Source organism: Elephantulus edwardii, unplaced genomic scaffold (assembly GCF_000299155.1).
Source record: "Elephantulus edwardii isolate Elephantulus edwardi_28Jun2011 unplaced genomic scaffold, EleEdw1.0 scaffold00010, whole genome shotgun sequence".
Lineage (NCBI taxonomy): Eukaryota > Metazoa > Chordata > Mammalia > Macroscelidea > Macroscelididae > Elephantulus > Elephantulus edwardii.
In genome coordinates, this window is record NW_006399760.1 from 5091070 (window position 1) to 5108836 (window position 17767).

Consider the following 17767-nt stretch of genomic DNA (forward strand, 5'->3'; position numbering starts at 1 on the left):
GATAGAGCAGGGTTTAGGGCTGTTGTGCATAGGGTCGTTATGAGTCGAAAACGACTCGACGGCATACACCAATAACAACAACAATCTAGGATTTGAATAGGGAGCACTGGTGGTCTACTGGCAAGAAGCTGCACTGCAATTGTGAGGGCACATAGTTCAAGTTCACTAGCTGCTCCATAGGAGAAACATGGGCAATCTCCTCCCCTGTTATTAACAGTCTCTAAAAACTCACTGAAATGTAATCTATGAGTCAGTTATAACTCGATGGTACACACAACAACAACAAAAGAATCTAGATAATGTATACATTGTCTATAGGGATCTCTGGTGGCAACTCGTTAATGAATTGAACTGTACACAGTTTTAATCCATCAGCAGCTGTTCCAAGGGGAAAAGAAGGGCAATATCTTCCCTTTAGATTTACTGCCTCTCGTCCTGTACCATCTTCACAACCTGATATCCATCTCATTGAAATTCTTACTCTCTTTCTCCTGCCCTTGTCCTTTCCCAGCACGATATCTTTCTCCAAGGGTGAGTCCCTCCTGGAAACATGTCCTAAGTCTGTGAGACAAAATTTCACTATCCTTGTCTCTTAGGAACACTTTGGTTCCACTTCCTCCAACACAGATTATTTGTACTATTTGCAGGTCGTTTTTGATGTTGTTATATGCTATCAAGTTAAAATCAACTCGTAGCCAGGCAAGATTCAGACCTGTTGTTGTTCACAAAGTCACATTGAGGCATAGTTAACTTGACAGCATTTAACAACAACAAATCCTACAGATCTGTACTTTTCTTGGAAATGGACAGGATTTCAAGTCATTCATAAAAGGCTTCTGAAATTAAGAAAAAAGCAGAATGTATTTACTTCCTAAAATGACCTCTAAATGAATAATTTGGAGCATCCATTATTCTGTCCATATTTAATTGGAAATTTAAATAGCTCAACTAACAGAAAATGTGACAGTGACAGTGATGTGGTGTGGCATGCTGTACTGGATGGCACAGTCAGAATGAGCGCATTATGATTTTCAGAAATTTACCTCGATGTTGACAAAACAATGACAGATCAGCTGGCCCTTTCAAAAAGAGTGATCATATAGATAAATCTTAGTCCAAGCTTTGGGAATCTAAGGAGATTTTGATTGATGGACAGTGTAATAAAAGATAATGTGTAAAATTCCATAAACATAATATATTAAAATTAAGGTTTTTAAAAAAATTTAAAATGTACTGCCTCTGAAAACATGCTAGAGAGTCAACCATGATCAAGCTCAACAGTATGCAACAACATATATATTTATATATGTGTATCAATAATATGGTTTGCAAGACTAAAGCAAGAGAGAGTGTCTTACCACAGTGAAATTCATCAAGTCCATCTTCACAATCTTTCTGACCATCACATAACCAGGTGTTCAAAATGCATCTTCCACTAGGACAACCAAAATAATTTTCTTCACATTTGTGTTCGTTTTGAACTGTGATAGAATATAGAATGTAATGTCAAATTAATCACATTCTTCTTAGACTTGTGCTATATAAATAACAAATAATATCTTATTAGCTGATAGAGATATATAACAGGGATATATGAATATAAAATAACAGAAAGGTTCTCTTTAATTATTTGAAGGCTACAATTAGTTGATACTTTTATGCTACTAAGTAATTCCACAGGGAACATAATATATGATCTTGCAAAAAACAGGGGAAATACAAACTAAAACCTAAGTTATTAAAAAATAACTGACTAAATTGGGCCACTTGAAACCAAAAAATATCTTGAGAATATTTCCTGGAGATGTCCTTTAACTCGTGAATCAAAACTGTCCTCCAATATCACCTTTTCATTTGAAAAGTGGAGACAGACACTAGAGAGAATTCCTTGTTAGATAGTTGATCAACTTAAAAAGAAAACACAAAAAACCTTTTTATAAGTTCAAAAGATTAACATTTAATCCAAAGAAGATAAGAAAGCAGGGAAATTGTTGTTAGGTATTCTCAAGTTAATAATGACTCACAGTGGCCCTATGAAAAGAGGATTTTTGCCTTATCCTCTGCCAGTCTCATTATCTTTAACGTTCTCAAGGAAACTAGAGCACCAGAAATGTGACAATCAGAGAAAATTACAGAGAATGTTGACACAGTGATGAAAGTGTAACTAATGTCATTAATCTGTTCTGAAAGTGAAATTATCCACATTTTTAATTTTTTCAAAAAGAAAAAAGAATATCAAGGTCATGAAAAATAAGAAAAGTTTTATAAAATGTCAATGAAAGGACGAGTGGAGATGCAATACATTGTTTTGTATTGGATTCTGTAACAGAAAAGGTACTAATTTGGGGAAAAGGAATGGAATGATATAGATAATGTGGAGTGTGGCATTAAGGGGTTTTTATTCAAAATGGCTTCCCTATGCTTTAACTAAATTTGCCATGTGGATAGGCAGGAATAAATGAATAGGACATGTTAGCCTATCCACGAGAAGATTCGCTAGTCACCAATCCACAAGGGGATTGGTAGGTGACTGGCAATCCTTGCCATTACATTGAGTACATTCAGCAGCAGAATTCAAAACTATCAATACTGGCAAAGAAGCAGCAAGGAAAATTAACACATACTTTGTTAACACATACTTTGTTGCCAGAGGTTCTTGCACAAGTCACATCAGGGCTGATGGGAGCAGCAGCCACAGCAGACAGCAGCAGAGATTTAGAGACGTGACATGAGACGGAGCAGCCTTTGGCTCTGTTACCCTACAGGGAACCAGAGCTAAGAGCCTTGGTCCAAGTGTATTGGATAACTGATGAAGAAAGTTATAGTTGGCAGGACTCTACAAAAGCCGTAAGGCTCAAGGCTGAGGTGTCTGTGAGCACATTTTGGGAGCTGTCTTGGCTGATTATATTCTGCTACTAACCTGAATAATAATAGCCTTTTGAATTTCCTAATATGGTTCTGTCTCACATACTTTGGGTATATTCCCAGGAGGGACCAGTATTTAAAGAATGACATCGTGGTTTGAAAGGTAGAGGGACATCACAGGAGAGGAAGACCCTGAATGAGATGGATTTACACAGTAACAGGTTATACGGTGCAGATGTGTCTGAGATGGTGAGATTGGCTCAATACAAGACAGGACTCAGAGCTATTGTGCATAGGATCACTGTGAGTTGCAGGTGATTCAAAAACAGATAACCACAACAGCAATACGATTCTGTGTGGTTTGTGAGCTATTATAATGAATTTTGGATGCAGAAAATGAGTAAAATTGGTGTTGGACTAAGTAGAAGGACATGCTTGCTCTTGTGGGAACTGGTTTTGTTCTGTGGGTGCTGTTGATGGGGACTATTCCCCTTTGTTGAAATGATGGAGGTCAGATGTGGCTATCCCCACAATGCCTTTCTTCTTTTTACATGTGGGCTGTGTTGTTGTTGTTGTTATGTGCCATTGAGTCACCTCCACTCATAATGACCATATGCACACCACTTCTGAACTCTGTCTCATCCAGAGCCAATCTCACTGTCTCTGGTACACTTACCCCAATTACTCCAGTTACTGTGTCAATTCACCTCATCTAGAATCTTCCTCTCTTGTGCTGTCCCTTCACCATTCTAAGCCTGATGTTCTTCTCCAAGTACTGTTCTCTCCTCATAGCATGCCCAAAGTATGTCAGATGGAGCTTAAGAATCCTTGCCTCCAAGGAGCAACTTGGTTTTACCCTCCCCAGGACCAACCTGTTTGTTCTCTTGTAAGATGGCATCAAGTCAAATACCAACGGCTCAGAAATCCTATGAACAACAGAGCAAACTCTTGCCCTATCCTTTGGCACATAGATAGAGAGATGGGTTATTTAAGAAAAATAAAATAATAAGGAGTACTATAAAAACAGCGAGCCTAAGGCCAAATCACAATATCTAGGTGTAAACTATTTTTAATTACATATTTAAAAAAAAAGAAAGATTACTTTAAAACATCAGAAAGACTTTTCTTGATTAAAAAATAAGTACTTTTAGTATTCTTAAAATCTTTTTAGAATATTCCTAATTCTTAGAATATTTTGGAAGCATTTAAATTATTATTTTATCTTTGAAGGAGAGGAAACAGGCATAATAGTGTATTTAAAAGTGTTATACTTTGTAGGAGCACTATGAGAATAAAATATTTACATGCAAAGTCTTTTGTAAATAATTTCTTTAGTTGGTATTAGTAGTATTATAACAACCAAGAGTGTATATAAAATATTGGATTTTTCCTTTTGCTGGATGGCTTCCATCTCCTTGCACCTTCAGTTTTATAAATATAAAGACTGATACACTCATAATAATCAGGGAGTAAGCCCTTGGTTATATATGCTAATCACATTATAAATGTCCATTATGACTGATTTAAGATGGCAACTTTCCCCCCTAGGCTATATTTGAAAATGTCAATTCTGCAGACCCAATTAAACATGAAAATAAATTCTAAGTGAATTCTCCATTAAACAAATAAACAAAAATACTGAGTTTGGTTTAGATGGAAGTTCTTGGAATATTATCTATTGTTATTAAATACTATTAAGTTTATTCTGCATATCTATCATATGCAGGAAAAATCACTCCTCAAGGGTGCTTTTGGGGATTGGGTTTCTGGGATTATTTTTGTTGTAATCTTAACAAAAGATCACAAGGCATTTTCTATCAGTTACCACTATTTAGTTTCAAACTGCAAACCTCTTTGAGATATTGGATATTGCCTATATGTAACCTAATTTATTTTTATCAAACTATTTCGTAAAACAACCAGGGTGTTTTCTTTCTTATTCTCCATTAAAATAGCAATTTTCTCTTAGTGTTTGAAGTTAACTTTAAAAATAATTCATTTAAAAAGGGATAAAAATAATCAAAAAAGGAAACTAGGTCTAATACTAACTCATTATGTGCCACTTTTGAGATGAAGAGCTTTAGTGACACTGTGGTTAAGACATATAACTGTTAAACAAAAGGTTCACAGTTTGAACCCATTTGCAGTTCAGTGGGAGAAAGGGTAATATGCTTCCATAAAGATTTACAGCACCAAGATTTACTGCCTGTGGAGCAGTTCTGCTCTCTCCATCAGCATCATTATGAGTCTAAATCCATTCAGTGGCAGTAAGTGGCACTTCTAAGATAATTTACAAATTTATCTTCACCCATAGAAGGAGGAAAAGTGTTGTAGAACATTAGCTTAAAAAAATCTAAGCAGCCAGTTTCAATGCATCAAAACAATGTTTTTATTATTCTATAAATTTTGTTTGCAAACCAATATAATTTTTAAGTTTCATAACATTTAAAACTTAGTAAAATAATTAAATAGGAATGCTTTTGTTGAGCTATCAATTGTCTTGAGAATCCTCCAATTTTCCAGAGATTGAAGTTCACCTATTCAAACTCAGATGAACACATATTATATCACATTTTTAAGAAATTCTATTAATCAGTTAAGTAACAGATCGTGAACTTTTAAAAATGACATTTCTAGATAATGAATTTCAACAAGTTATGCAGACACTGTAGCAATGAGCTCAAGTCATCATCATAGATGATGAAGATGGCACTGGATAGGATTCATTATTCATAGAGTTGTAATGAGTCATAATCAACTCAACAACGCCTAACAACAACAATATTAGAGTATAATGTAAACACTCACACAAACACCATTCACACCCACGCGCATCTCACAGCCAACAAGGGACATTGCTTTGTAAACTAATTAACTATAGCCAAACACCTTAATGGAATAAGTTGCTAGTTCTTCGGGTCTAAGACATACTGCCTTTGGAAGACAGCAAAGTCTATTAGCATAACATAGCCCACAGACTACTGTTCCACAGCATATATTAGTGAGCAGTGACTGGAATCTTAAAAGCTTCTGAGCAACCACCTCATGTGCACAACTGGTCTATTCCTGTCAGGAACAAGGAAAATACAAGAAAATCAAAGATAAAAGAAATATTCTGAAGGACTAATGAACCAGGTGATTCTCAATTCCCATGACCCTGAGACTGAAAGAACTGTATGGTGCTCAGCTGCCATCTGTGACCTCTTTAAAGGGAACCACATTAGAAGACCCAGAACAGAGTAGAGGGAAATGTGCAGCAAAATTTAAAAATATAGAGAAGGCCACGCTTACTGTAACTGTTGGAACTCCTCATACTATAGCTCCTAGTCACCTTTACAGCCTGAAACAAAATTCTTTCTTTTTACTTAACTTTCAGTCAAACCAAACAATAGATAGAAAAAGTAAGGTAATGAATAACAACAGACACACTACTCATTCCTTAGAAAAAAAAAAAAAAACCAAATAAGCTCCAAAAAGGATCATTTGACCAAGGATAAAGCTCTGATGGCAGGAAGAAGGAGGATATAAGTATCAGTAAAAGTGAGAATTACAGGAATTACAGGGAGGAAGTAGGGAAAGGATGATTAGCTTGTGGGTAATAATTAATGTTCTAAAAGAGTATGTGTATGAATGATTGAGTGAAAGCCAATATATTTTGTAAACTTCCAATCCAATCACAATTTAGAAATCTACTTACTATTTCCTTTCAAAGGTGAAAGAGTGATTGACAATCCTGTCACCCTCACCCCTCAGGTCCTAGGACAGAATGGAGGCCTGCAGAAAGATCAGCCCACCCATATTGGACTGGTGAACACCAAGCACCAAACCCTGCTTCCCACTGCTACATTGGCCTATTTTCTTTCACAAGTGAGAGAGCAATTTACACCCCTACCAACCCACCTCCAGCAGCTCCTTTGGCAGTGCAGAGCCCTGCAGAGAGATCAGCCCACCGCACCCCATATGGACTGGGGAATGCCAACACTGAACCCTGCCTTCTGCTTTCATATTGTTTCTTTTCACAGGTTAGGGACCTCGAGCCTGTGGCCCTCAGGCCGAAAAATTAAGAGAGATCACCAATATCCAAAATCCTTTGAAGACATCACCTGCAGCTAATCCAAGAATGAACTCAAGAATTTGCCACTGAACTATCTTGTAGAGTAGAAAATATAGGTACTTTGGCCTTGAATACTGCTTTCTAGCTATATCTCATGGGTTTTTTTAATGTCAAGTTTAAAAGGTCAGATGAAGCTGCAATTTCTGGAGGTCAACAGTATTCCCACTTCAGGAAAACAAGAGGGGAGGACCAATATACAGGTCCTTTACATAACGTTGTCATATTGTGGGTATTACATAGTTACAACTTAACATCTAATTTAAAAAATCACACAATATCAAGAAAGTAGCTGTCTGCCTCAGTCATCATAAAAAAATCAATACAACACTTCTCCTGAAAAAGCAGAACCAATGAACACCTCAGGTAGAGAAAAATAAAAAGAATTATGTTGATGTGAAGTTATTTGAACAGCTACAGAAGATGCAAATGATGGAAGAAACAATGGAAGCCATTAAGAAAATACATCAGAGACAGTGATCCAGAAGGAATTCACTTATGAGAAGCACCTCGAAAAGCTGAGGAAGAAAATGCAAAAGATGGAAGAAAGAATTGATAGGTTAGATAAAGAAAGAGGTACAAAAACTTTAAAAAAAATCATCACAAGACAGGGTACAGCCAATACAGTTCGGGAAATAATAGAAAAGCATGAAAATGCAATCTAGAATATTAAGACCAAAATGGCAGAAGTATCCAATGTGCTGGTGGGTTTAAAAAGAACTGAAAAGATGGAACAGAGAGTCAGTGAGTTGAAAGACAAGAGCCTCACTGAAAATGTACTACAAGAAAAATCAGAATTGAGATGTGAAGGAAACATTAGAATCATATGGGAAAACATCAAAAAGAACAACATACATATGACTGGAATTCAAGAACATGCGAGTGACAGGGAAATCACTGCAAAAATTGTGGAAGAGGTATTAGAAGAAAATTTCCCAGGTATTATGAAGACTGAAGAAATACACATTCAAGAAGCACATCAAACACCAAGTGGACTAGATGCAAAAAGAAAAACATCAAGACAAATTCTCCAAATTAAAAGTTAAGTATAAAATATTAAAAGCACTGTAAGAAAAACAAAGAGTCACATACAAATGGATAACAATTGAAGTAAACTCTAATTTCTCAGCAGAAACTATGTGAGCTAGAAGACATTGGGGTAGACTATACAGAAAGTTGAAAGAAAACAATTGCCAGTTAAGGATTCTATACCCAGCGAAGCTCTTTGTCAAATACAAAGGACAAATTAGATCCTTTGCAGAAAAGAAGGAAGTTCGGGACTATGTGTAAACAAGACCACAAAAGAAAATTTAAGTGCAGTGCTTTATATGGAGACACCCAATGGAAGTAGATGGACTGTAGTAACCAGAAACAACAGAAAAAGAAACACAGCCAAAAGGCAATGGTAAACTATGACCTGACAATAATCACACTTAAAAGTGCCAAGTAAGAGAAAAAGAGTAGAAGAATGAATAAAAAAACAGTCCATCAACATTTTGCCTACAACAGACACATCTAAAAAGAAAGAAAAGGAAGATAGACTAAAAATCAAAGGCTGAATAAAAAAAATATAAACCAAGCAACAGTCATCTACAATAAAGCAGGTTGGCAATACTAATATCTGACAAAATAGACTTCAGAATGAAAACCACCATAAGAAATAAAAAAGGGCATTACATACTGATTAAAGGCACAATAGATCAAGAAAATATAATCTTGAGCAACACATATGCACCAAATAATAGATTACAAAATACATAAAACAATGGTTAACAGACTTGAAGAAAGAAATAGAATCACAAAAGTTGTAGAAGACTCTAACACAGCACATCAGCAAAGGATGGATCATCTCAGAAGAAGCCTAGCAAAGATGCAGAAAATCTAAACAATCAGCTAACTTCACTTTGTGGATGTATTCATGGTATTTCACCAAACTAAAATTCAATTCACTTTCTTATCAAGTGCATACGGACAGTATAGTCTCCAGAATCAATTTATTGAAACATAAAATAAGCTGCAACAAATTTAAAAACATTGAAAGAATAAAAAAAAAATCTTCTCAGAACATAATGCCATAAAACTAGAAATTAACCACAAGAGGGTAAAACTTACAAAACCATCCATGTGGAAGAATGGGTTATATGATTGAGTTATAAAAGAATATGATTGGGTTATAAAAGAATAAATAATGAAACAAAAATGTTGCTTGAAACAAATGAAAATGAAAAGACAGCATACTAAAACCTCTGGAATGCAGGTAAGGCAGTTCTCAGGGGACAGTTCATAACAATAGGCACACACATAAAAAAGGAAGAAAGAAGAAACATCAATGATCTAACTGAAATCTTTATCAAATAGAAAAAGAACAACCATCTAATCGGACAGCCTCTAGAAGAAAGGATATTACAAGGACAAGAGCTGAAATCAATGACATAGAGAACAGAAAAATAATTGAAACCATCAATAAAACCAGGAGCTGGTTTGTCAAAAGAGTCAATAAAATTGACAAAACACTGGCAAACTTAATAAAAGGGGAAAAAGAAATAAGACACAAATAACTTGATTAAGAAATTATAGAGGTGACATCCTAACAGAAAAAGATGAAATTAAATTGATAATATCAAAATACTATTAAAAACTATACTTTGATAAATTAAAACACCTAGAGAAAATTAACCAATTATTTGATACTCATACTCTACCCAGATTGTCCTGAACAGATGTAGAACACTTAACAGACCCATCACAAAAGAAGAATTGAACAGGTCATAAAAAAGACTTCCCCATAAGAAGATCCTGTACTAGATGGATTTACAACTGATTTCTATCATACATTCAGGGAAGATCTATCAACAAAATTGCTTAAAATATTTCAAAAATAGAAAAAGAAGGATCACTCTCATATTCATTCTATGAAGCAAACATAACCTCAATTCCAAAAAATTGAAGATACTACCAAGAAAGAAAACTACAGACCAATATCTTTCATGAATATTGATGCAAACATTCTTGACAAAATCATAGCCAACAAAATCCAAAAGCACATTAAAAAAATAATTCACCAAGAACGAAAACTACAGACCAATATCTCTCATGAATGTTGATGTAAACATCCTTAACAAAATTGTAGCCAATAAAGTCCAAAAGCACATCAACAAAATAATTCACCATGACCAAGTGGGATTCATAACAGGTATGCAAGGATGGTTCAATGTAAGAAAAATAATCAGTGTAATTCACCATCTTAACAAAGCAAATAACAAGAACCATATGATCTTAGGAATTGACACAGAAAAGGCATTTGACAAAATCCAACACTCCTTCCTGATTAAGACACTTACCAAAATTGGAATAGAAGAAATTTTGTCAGCATAGTGAAAAGTACATATACAAAACCAAGAGCCAATACCATTCTCAATGGAAAAAGTCTAAAATCATTTTCCCTGCAAATAGTGACCAGACAAGGATGCCAACTATCCCCACTTCTATTCAATATTATATTGGAAGTACCTGCCAGGCCAATATAGCAAGAGAAGGAAATAAAAGACATCCAGATTGGCAAAAAGATAGTTTAACTATCAGATGATATGAGAGTGTACACAGAAAACCCCAAGGACTCAACCAAAAAAAATATTAGAGATAGGAGATCAATTCGGTAAAGTGGTAGAATATAAGATCAATATCCAGAAATCAGTGAAATTCCTTAATAGTAACGAAGAGAACTCAATAAGGAAAAAAAGGGGAAAATGCCATTTTCAATATTGTTCCTGTTATGTGCTGTGGAGTCACTTGTAACTCATAGCAACCCTATGTACAACAGCTATGAAGCCTATCCTGCCCTGAACCAGTCTCACTGACTCTGACACACCTACATCCATTTCTTTAGTTACTGTATCAATCCATCTCATACAGGGTCTTCCTCAGCTATCCAGTCCCACCACCCTTCCGAGCATTATGCCTTTCTCAAAGATTAGTCTCTTCTGGTCACATGCCCACAGTATGTGAGACATAGCCAACTACAAACTGATATACTTGAGAGTGAATCTAACTAGACTAGACATAAAAGACCTATAAAAAGAAAGCTACAGAACATTTCTGCAAGACACAGTAAAAAAGAACAAATAAATGGAACAAATTGCTCTGTTCATGAATAAGGAAACTCAATATTGTGAAAATGACAATCCTACCAAAAGCAACCTACATGTTCAACACAATTCCAATACAGAAACTAAATTCATTTTTAAGGGCATCAAAAGGGAAATTGTCAAGTTTCTCTGGAAAGAAAAGAAACCCTGAATAAGTAAAGCACTTCTGAAAAACAAACATGAAGTGGGAGGCAATCCACTCCCTGACCTCAAAACCTACAAAACATAGCAGTAGTAGTCAAAACTGCATGATTCTAGTACAAGGACAGGCACACAGACAAATGTAACAGAAATGAGAACCCAGAAATGAACTTAACTACTTATAGTTAACTGATATTCAACAAGGAAATAGATAATTTCAAATGGGGAAATGACAATTCCTTCAACATATGATGCTGTCAAAACTGGAACGCTACCTGCAGAAAGCTGAAACAGGATCCACATCTCACACCATACACAAAACTCAACTCAAGGTAGATCAAGGTACCTGGAAGTAAAACCCAAAACCATAAAGTTTATTAGCGATAAACTGGGAACACACATGACTGCCTAATATAGTCAGAAATGCACAACCTGGAGAGGATAAAATTGAATGAATGGGACCTTCCCAAGATTAAGTCTCTGTGCACATCAAACACTTTTTCCAACAGACTGAAAGAAAACCTATGGATTTGGGGAAGAAAACATTTGACAATTCCACTTCAGACAAAGGTCTCATATCAAAAGTTTACAGAATCCTACAGAGCCTCCACAAGAAAAAGACTGATCACACAATTACAAAATGAGCAAAAGACATGGAAAGAATTTTCAGAGAGGAAGATATTCATGTGTCCAACAGACACTTGAAGAAATGCTATCACCAGCAATAAGAAAGATGAACTCAAAACCACAATGAGAAACTATCTCGCTCCAATAGCAGTGGCAAAATCCAGCAGGAAAGCAAGTAATAAATGTTGGAGAGGATGTGGGAAAATAGGGACTCTTATAAACTGTTGGTGGGATTGTAAAATGGTGCAAGCCCCTACGAGGCAGTCTGACATTTCCTCAGAAAACTGAATATAGAAATTCCGTAAGAACAAGATATTCCACTGCTCGGAATATGTGCCCTCAGAAAATGAGAACAGAGGCACTAATGGAGTCTTGTGCACAAATGTTTATAGCAGTGTTATTCACTATTGCAAGAAAGGGAAACAGCCCAAATTTCCAACCACAATCGAATGGATTGAGAAGTGCATTCAAAAGATAGAATATTACACAGTAGGCAGGAGCAATGATTTTGTAAATCATTATGTAATTTGTAAAGGTCTGGAGAACATTATAGGAAGTGAACTAACCCTGTCCCATAAAGGAAAATATTGTATAAGACCATTGTTGTTGAAATAGATTAGTACTAAAACCTATGTATGAGGATATAAGAGGGGAAGGGTGGACGGGAAGGGTGAGCATGGGCAGAGGGGATGGTAATCATAAGGTTGCACAATTTGTTGAGTATATGGAGGGGTGGGTTAAGGAAATTGGAAAGATCCACAGTGATGCATATAAACTTTCTAAGTAAACCAGTATAACATTTAAAAAATAAACAAAAAAGTCCACTTAAATAAATAACATGTCAATTTGTCACAGTAAAGTGTTGTGTGTGTGCGTGTGTATACACATGCACACACATGCATAAGACAATTGTGTGTTGAAACTGGTATATTGAATATTTGGAATATTATTGATAAATATATTACAGAAATATTTGGTGTGTCAAATAAATATTGAAAGTGTAGGAATGGCAAAGTTAGAAAGAAATAGCAGCATAAGACTAAATGGTGTTTTTTCTAGAGTATGTCTTCTTGTTTTTACTGCACACATTTAAATTATTTCGTGTGTGTGTGTGTGTGTGTGTGTACACACACACACACTGGATCACGGTGTGTTTATGGAAAAGCATCCTCCTAAGACCAGAAATAATGACACTCTTCAGAGTTTACAGGTAAAACTGATTAGTAGTTAAAAAATTTCTTCCTTTCTTTGATTCAGTAATGAATATAACTGTTATCTGAGTTGTTATACCAAAAGATGGAATAAACTGTAACAAGCAGTGTAAAATGACAATATATACTGTACAGTAACATTGAGCAAAATTATAAAAAAAATAGTTTCTTATATTAGTCTAGAAATAATTATTTGTTCTTGTATATTACTTCCATTGAAGATTTATACACTACATGTCTTAAAGCTTTAATTACCAACCTTAGATGGATAATGATAAGTTCAATATGAGAAAGGAAACTGTAGTACACATCTGTTGAGCAATATATACCACATGTTTGTTGATCATCACACCACAGCTTTTTAAATAAAATCAAGTGAAATGTTAAAATAGGTTGTTCATGGCATTGAAACAGACGAGTGAGAGAATTGTATAAAAGGAATATATGATTATATGATTAGAGATTATTGGCATAACAAGAGTCCAGAATAAAGGTTGCATAGTAAAGTTGTCTGGGCAGGGGGACAACTATATAACAACTAAAGGACTTTTAATTTCTAAAAAAAAATGGGGAGAAAGGGACAGAGAGGGAAATGTGTAATAATGAATGAATGGAAACCAAGTTCTTTATAAACTTTCATTATAATCTCAATTAAGAAAATAGGTTGTTCATTTTTAATTTTTACACTATTTAAATTTCAATATTAAATATTTTATACAAAGAAGGAAAAGCTTTAAAAATTATTATATACAACTGATTTCTAAATATTCAAGGAAAAATCTGTTACTCTTTCTAGAATTACCTGGGCACTTTAACTCATCTGAATAGTCTCCACAGTCATTAGACCCATCACATATCCATGTTGGCAGAACACATAGTGAGGTGGAATTGCATCTTATGAATCCTGTGCTTTTAACTCCAAGTTTATAGAAATGGACACAGTCTGTATTATCTGGAGAGAGTTAAATAGAAAATTAAAAAAAAATAAAACAGATCTCATTCACAAAGATTATGAGTCTTTTATCATCAAAGGTCATAATACAAGAAAAGTGACTTCATCTGAAGAAGTAAAAGATGCAATTATGCTACACACTAGTATTTAATTATGTATCAATTCTGGACCAGGTTAAGTAAAAAAGTTGGATAGTGTTCAAAGCAATGTTAAAGACATCTAGGGATGAACAAACAAAAAGCAGTGCAAAATCTTACTGCAATTCTTTTCATCTGAAGCATCTGCACAGTCTATGTTCTGGTTGCATCGTGCTGATCTTGGAATGCAAGTTCCATCTGCACAGCGGAACTCAACAGCTGCACAAGTTGTAACTACAAAAGTAAGTAATTAAACAATTTAATAGATAGGAAATGACTCTTTGCCCCTACGTTCTGCAAACTCTAATAAATCAAATAATTTTGTTGAGCTGTGCTAATTTAACTCTGGGAAATCAAACTTGATGTTTGGATTCTACTCCCAAGCTTGAGTAAGATAGAGTTCTTTCCTTACCATAAGATTCTTCCCTCTGTCTGCTATGGTATTTGTGACACTGCAGGGCAATAGTCTGTTTTGTGTATATGTTCCTCCTTTAAATGTTAGTCTCCATGAAAGCACCAAGACAAAAGTCTCTATCCTGTGTACAATACACTGAGCCAACACTAATAAATAGCAAAAACAATTGAATGTTGCTGAAAATTCCCTCATTTCAACTACAAGCATATCATGGAACAACTAAGTGAATGACACTACTGAAAAATCTCTAGTTGCTTAAAAAAGTAAGATATTCTATGCCAAGATAACTTATACAGAGAAAAGAGAGAAAGAGACAGAGAGAGAGAGAGAGAGAGAGAGAGATCTCACTGTCAAGTTTATTCTAATATCTAACAACTCTACAGGACAAAGTAGAACTGCCCCATAGGAGTGTTACACTCTAATTTGTGTAGACTAAGACGACATATCATTCTACTAAAGGGCAGCAGGTGTGTTTTCAGATAAACACCGAAGTATATTATGTCACCACAGCATCACCAGAACTCTTTGCTGTTGTTTTCAAGTCAGTTCTAATTCATAGTGACCCCATGCACAGCAACAGAAACAAACCCTGCCTGGTCCTAACCATTTTCAAAATCTGGTGTGTTTTAGTCTGCAACAAATTGTGCTGTTAACCGGAAGCCCATGTATCTGTTGTTATTCTGTGCATTCAAGATGGAATTGACTCATAATTGGCCTTCCAGTTGGTTTTCAGAGGCACTAAATCTCACAGGAAGAACTTGCTCATCTTTCTCCAGCATAGCAGCAGTTGGATTCAATCTGGATGAGTTTGGATTGGCAAACCAACTCCTTACCACTATGCCATCAGAGCTTCCTCATGTATTCTAGCACTTCAAAATGTACCAGAAAAGGATGGCCAGTCTCCTCCTGTTAGGATTTACAGCCTCAGTACTTTGATGGAGGGTTCTTAGGAGTTGGAATCAACTCAACAACAGTCAATTTGAGCTTTGAGAAAGTGTAGATAATTATTATAATTAACTGAACATTTGTGTTTTACTCTATAAAGAGCTAGCAACTGCTTCAAGTCATCAATCCTCTGTCGTAGTCCTTTTCATAGCCATATCACCAGCATTTCATATGACATTTGGCTGCCACATGTCAAACAATATATGAATATGAAATTGCTTAACTACTCTTATTAATCTTTGGCTTTCCAATTCTCTGCTTCATAAGATTAAAAAGAAGCTTTCATATAGTATTGCATTTTATATACTTTGTAAAAATTGTTGTTGTTGTTGTGTACCATTGATTTGGAACAGACCCTTAGCTGACCCTCTCTCAGGTTTTCAGAGGTAATTAATAAAATGGGAGGAAATTGCCCATCTTTTTTTTCTGGGAGCAGCTGGTGAATTCAAGACATGTGTCTTTGAGATTAAAGCACAGCTTTTTTTCCATTAGAGCTCCTACGCTTAATCACACACTCCTTTCTAGGTTGCTTACACATTCATTATGATATAATGCTTTCTAGTAATATGTTGTAAACAGATGCATACTATGTTCTGTATTTGATTAACTTAGGTGATGTATTTCCTCTAAATTCAAATTTCCATAGGTCGATGATGTTAATATATAGCATGAAGGGCTCTTGGATTATTCCACTTTTATTGGTATTGATATTTTAAAGAGTATTTAATTATAAATAGAAATTATATCAATTGTGAATGATTAAAATGCTATCTTAAAATATGTAAATTTTACTCAAGGGTGTGTATGCCATTTGTATTTCATAATGTACTGCTCTTATTACGTTTAATTGCAATCTTATTTGTATTTAAATGATGATTAGAATAAATGTTTTATTTATAATTTTCAATTATAATTGATTCACTGTTTTCTTCATTAAAAAAGCATCTTAACAAGTGAAAGAGATAATGCTATTATGAGTAGAGATAAATGCATTGTTCTAAAATCAGAGAATAAACAAGGGTTTTTGTCTTATTTTGTACACAAAATATCTTCTATATCGCATCCTATTACAGTTTGCATTTAATTTTAATGTATACATAATATGCTAGATTTAAATATTAGCTGTATATTATATATAAAATAGTAAATGTAGTATATGATATATATAGCAATCAAGATAACAATTTACATTTAATTTTGTACTTCATTATTTATCAACAGTCTATTAACAGTTTGTGTGTCAAATTCTTTAATCTGTTTTATTTATAGGATGTATTTTTCTGCAAAACAACATATTAGGTCATAGTAACATTTTCATTCAAGTCTACTTATATTATGAAGCACTGAATTGCTGTCTTTTAACATACTTGAAGTTTTAGTTTACAATTCCAGAAAGCTTTTAATGGGTACAAATAAAAGCTATTTCAACATCACTATCTCCCTCCAAGCTCCTTTAAATAATTTTCTATGTATTTGAGAGGGCGTCTATATGGGTTTATACTAGTAGCAGAGAGGATGAAGGTGAAAATTATAACTCTATGATCATAGGGTATGCCACTTCAGACAGTTAAAAGAATTGGATATTTAGGGATTTCAAAGTAATCATAAAATCTTGACATTAATTCAGAACCAAGTTATAGCCTACCCTCCAATAGGTTGGCAAGGCCATAAATAGCATGAAAGTAAATTGAACAAAGGAAATCCTGAGGGATTTGAACCTCCATAGAGGTATGGCCTTTGGATTAACAGTGTAACTTCCTATGGGCTATATCTCTGGAATCCCCTTAAGAATAATAAAGTGTTTTAAAAAGCAATTTTCTTTAAAGTGTCAGTAGAAGTAAAAACAGTTGTAAAAAGAATAGAAATAAAGGGCAAGAAGAAAGTAGTCTGTGTGCAATTCCAGACTAAGAAATGAGAAAAGAATCTCAGACTAGATAAGAAGAAAATATAACTTTGACATTAAAAAGAGTAGCACAGAGATAATGTTTAAAAAAAAAGTCATAAAAGGACAAATACTGTATGGTGCAACTGTTGTAGAATGAGACTGACATGAGGGTGGGGGTAAGACTGAGAAAAGAATGGATAAATTATATTTACTGCATTGAAGTCGATGAGGGAGAGAACAGTTTAAAAGTAATATATTTTAGCAGTAGGAAACACATAGACTATTATGGAGATTGATTTTGGAATTTAGATGCACTCTTATTGATTGTGCTTG

The 17767-nt window shown here is 34.6% G+C and overlaps 1 protein-coding gene across 1 annotated transcript in view; it reads right to left on the bottom strand.

Annotated features, from left to right (window-relative positions):
* The window catches only part of LRP1B (low density lipoprotein receptor-related protein 1B), a 2414068-nt gene that overhangs the window by 405172 nt on the left and 1991129 nt on the right, over positions 1-17767 (bottom strand). The window contains exons 48-50 of the mRNA XM_006880809.1: positions 14310-14423; positions 13903-14052; positions 1359-1481 (exon numbers count right to left, since the gene is read on the bottom strand). Coding sequence (XP_006880871.1) covers positions 1359-1481; positions 13903-14052; positions 14310-14423 — 387 coding nt within the window. The remainder of the gene's footprint in view (positions 1-1358; positions 1482-13902; positions 14053-14309; positions 14424-17767) is intronic.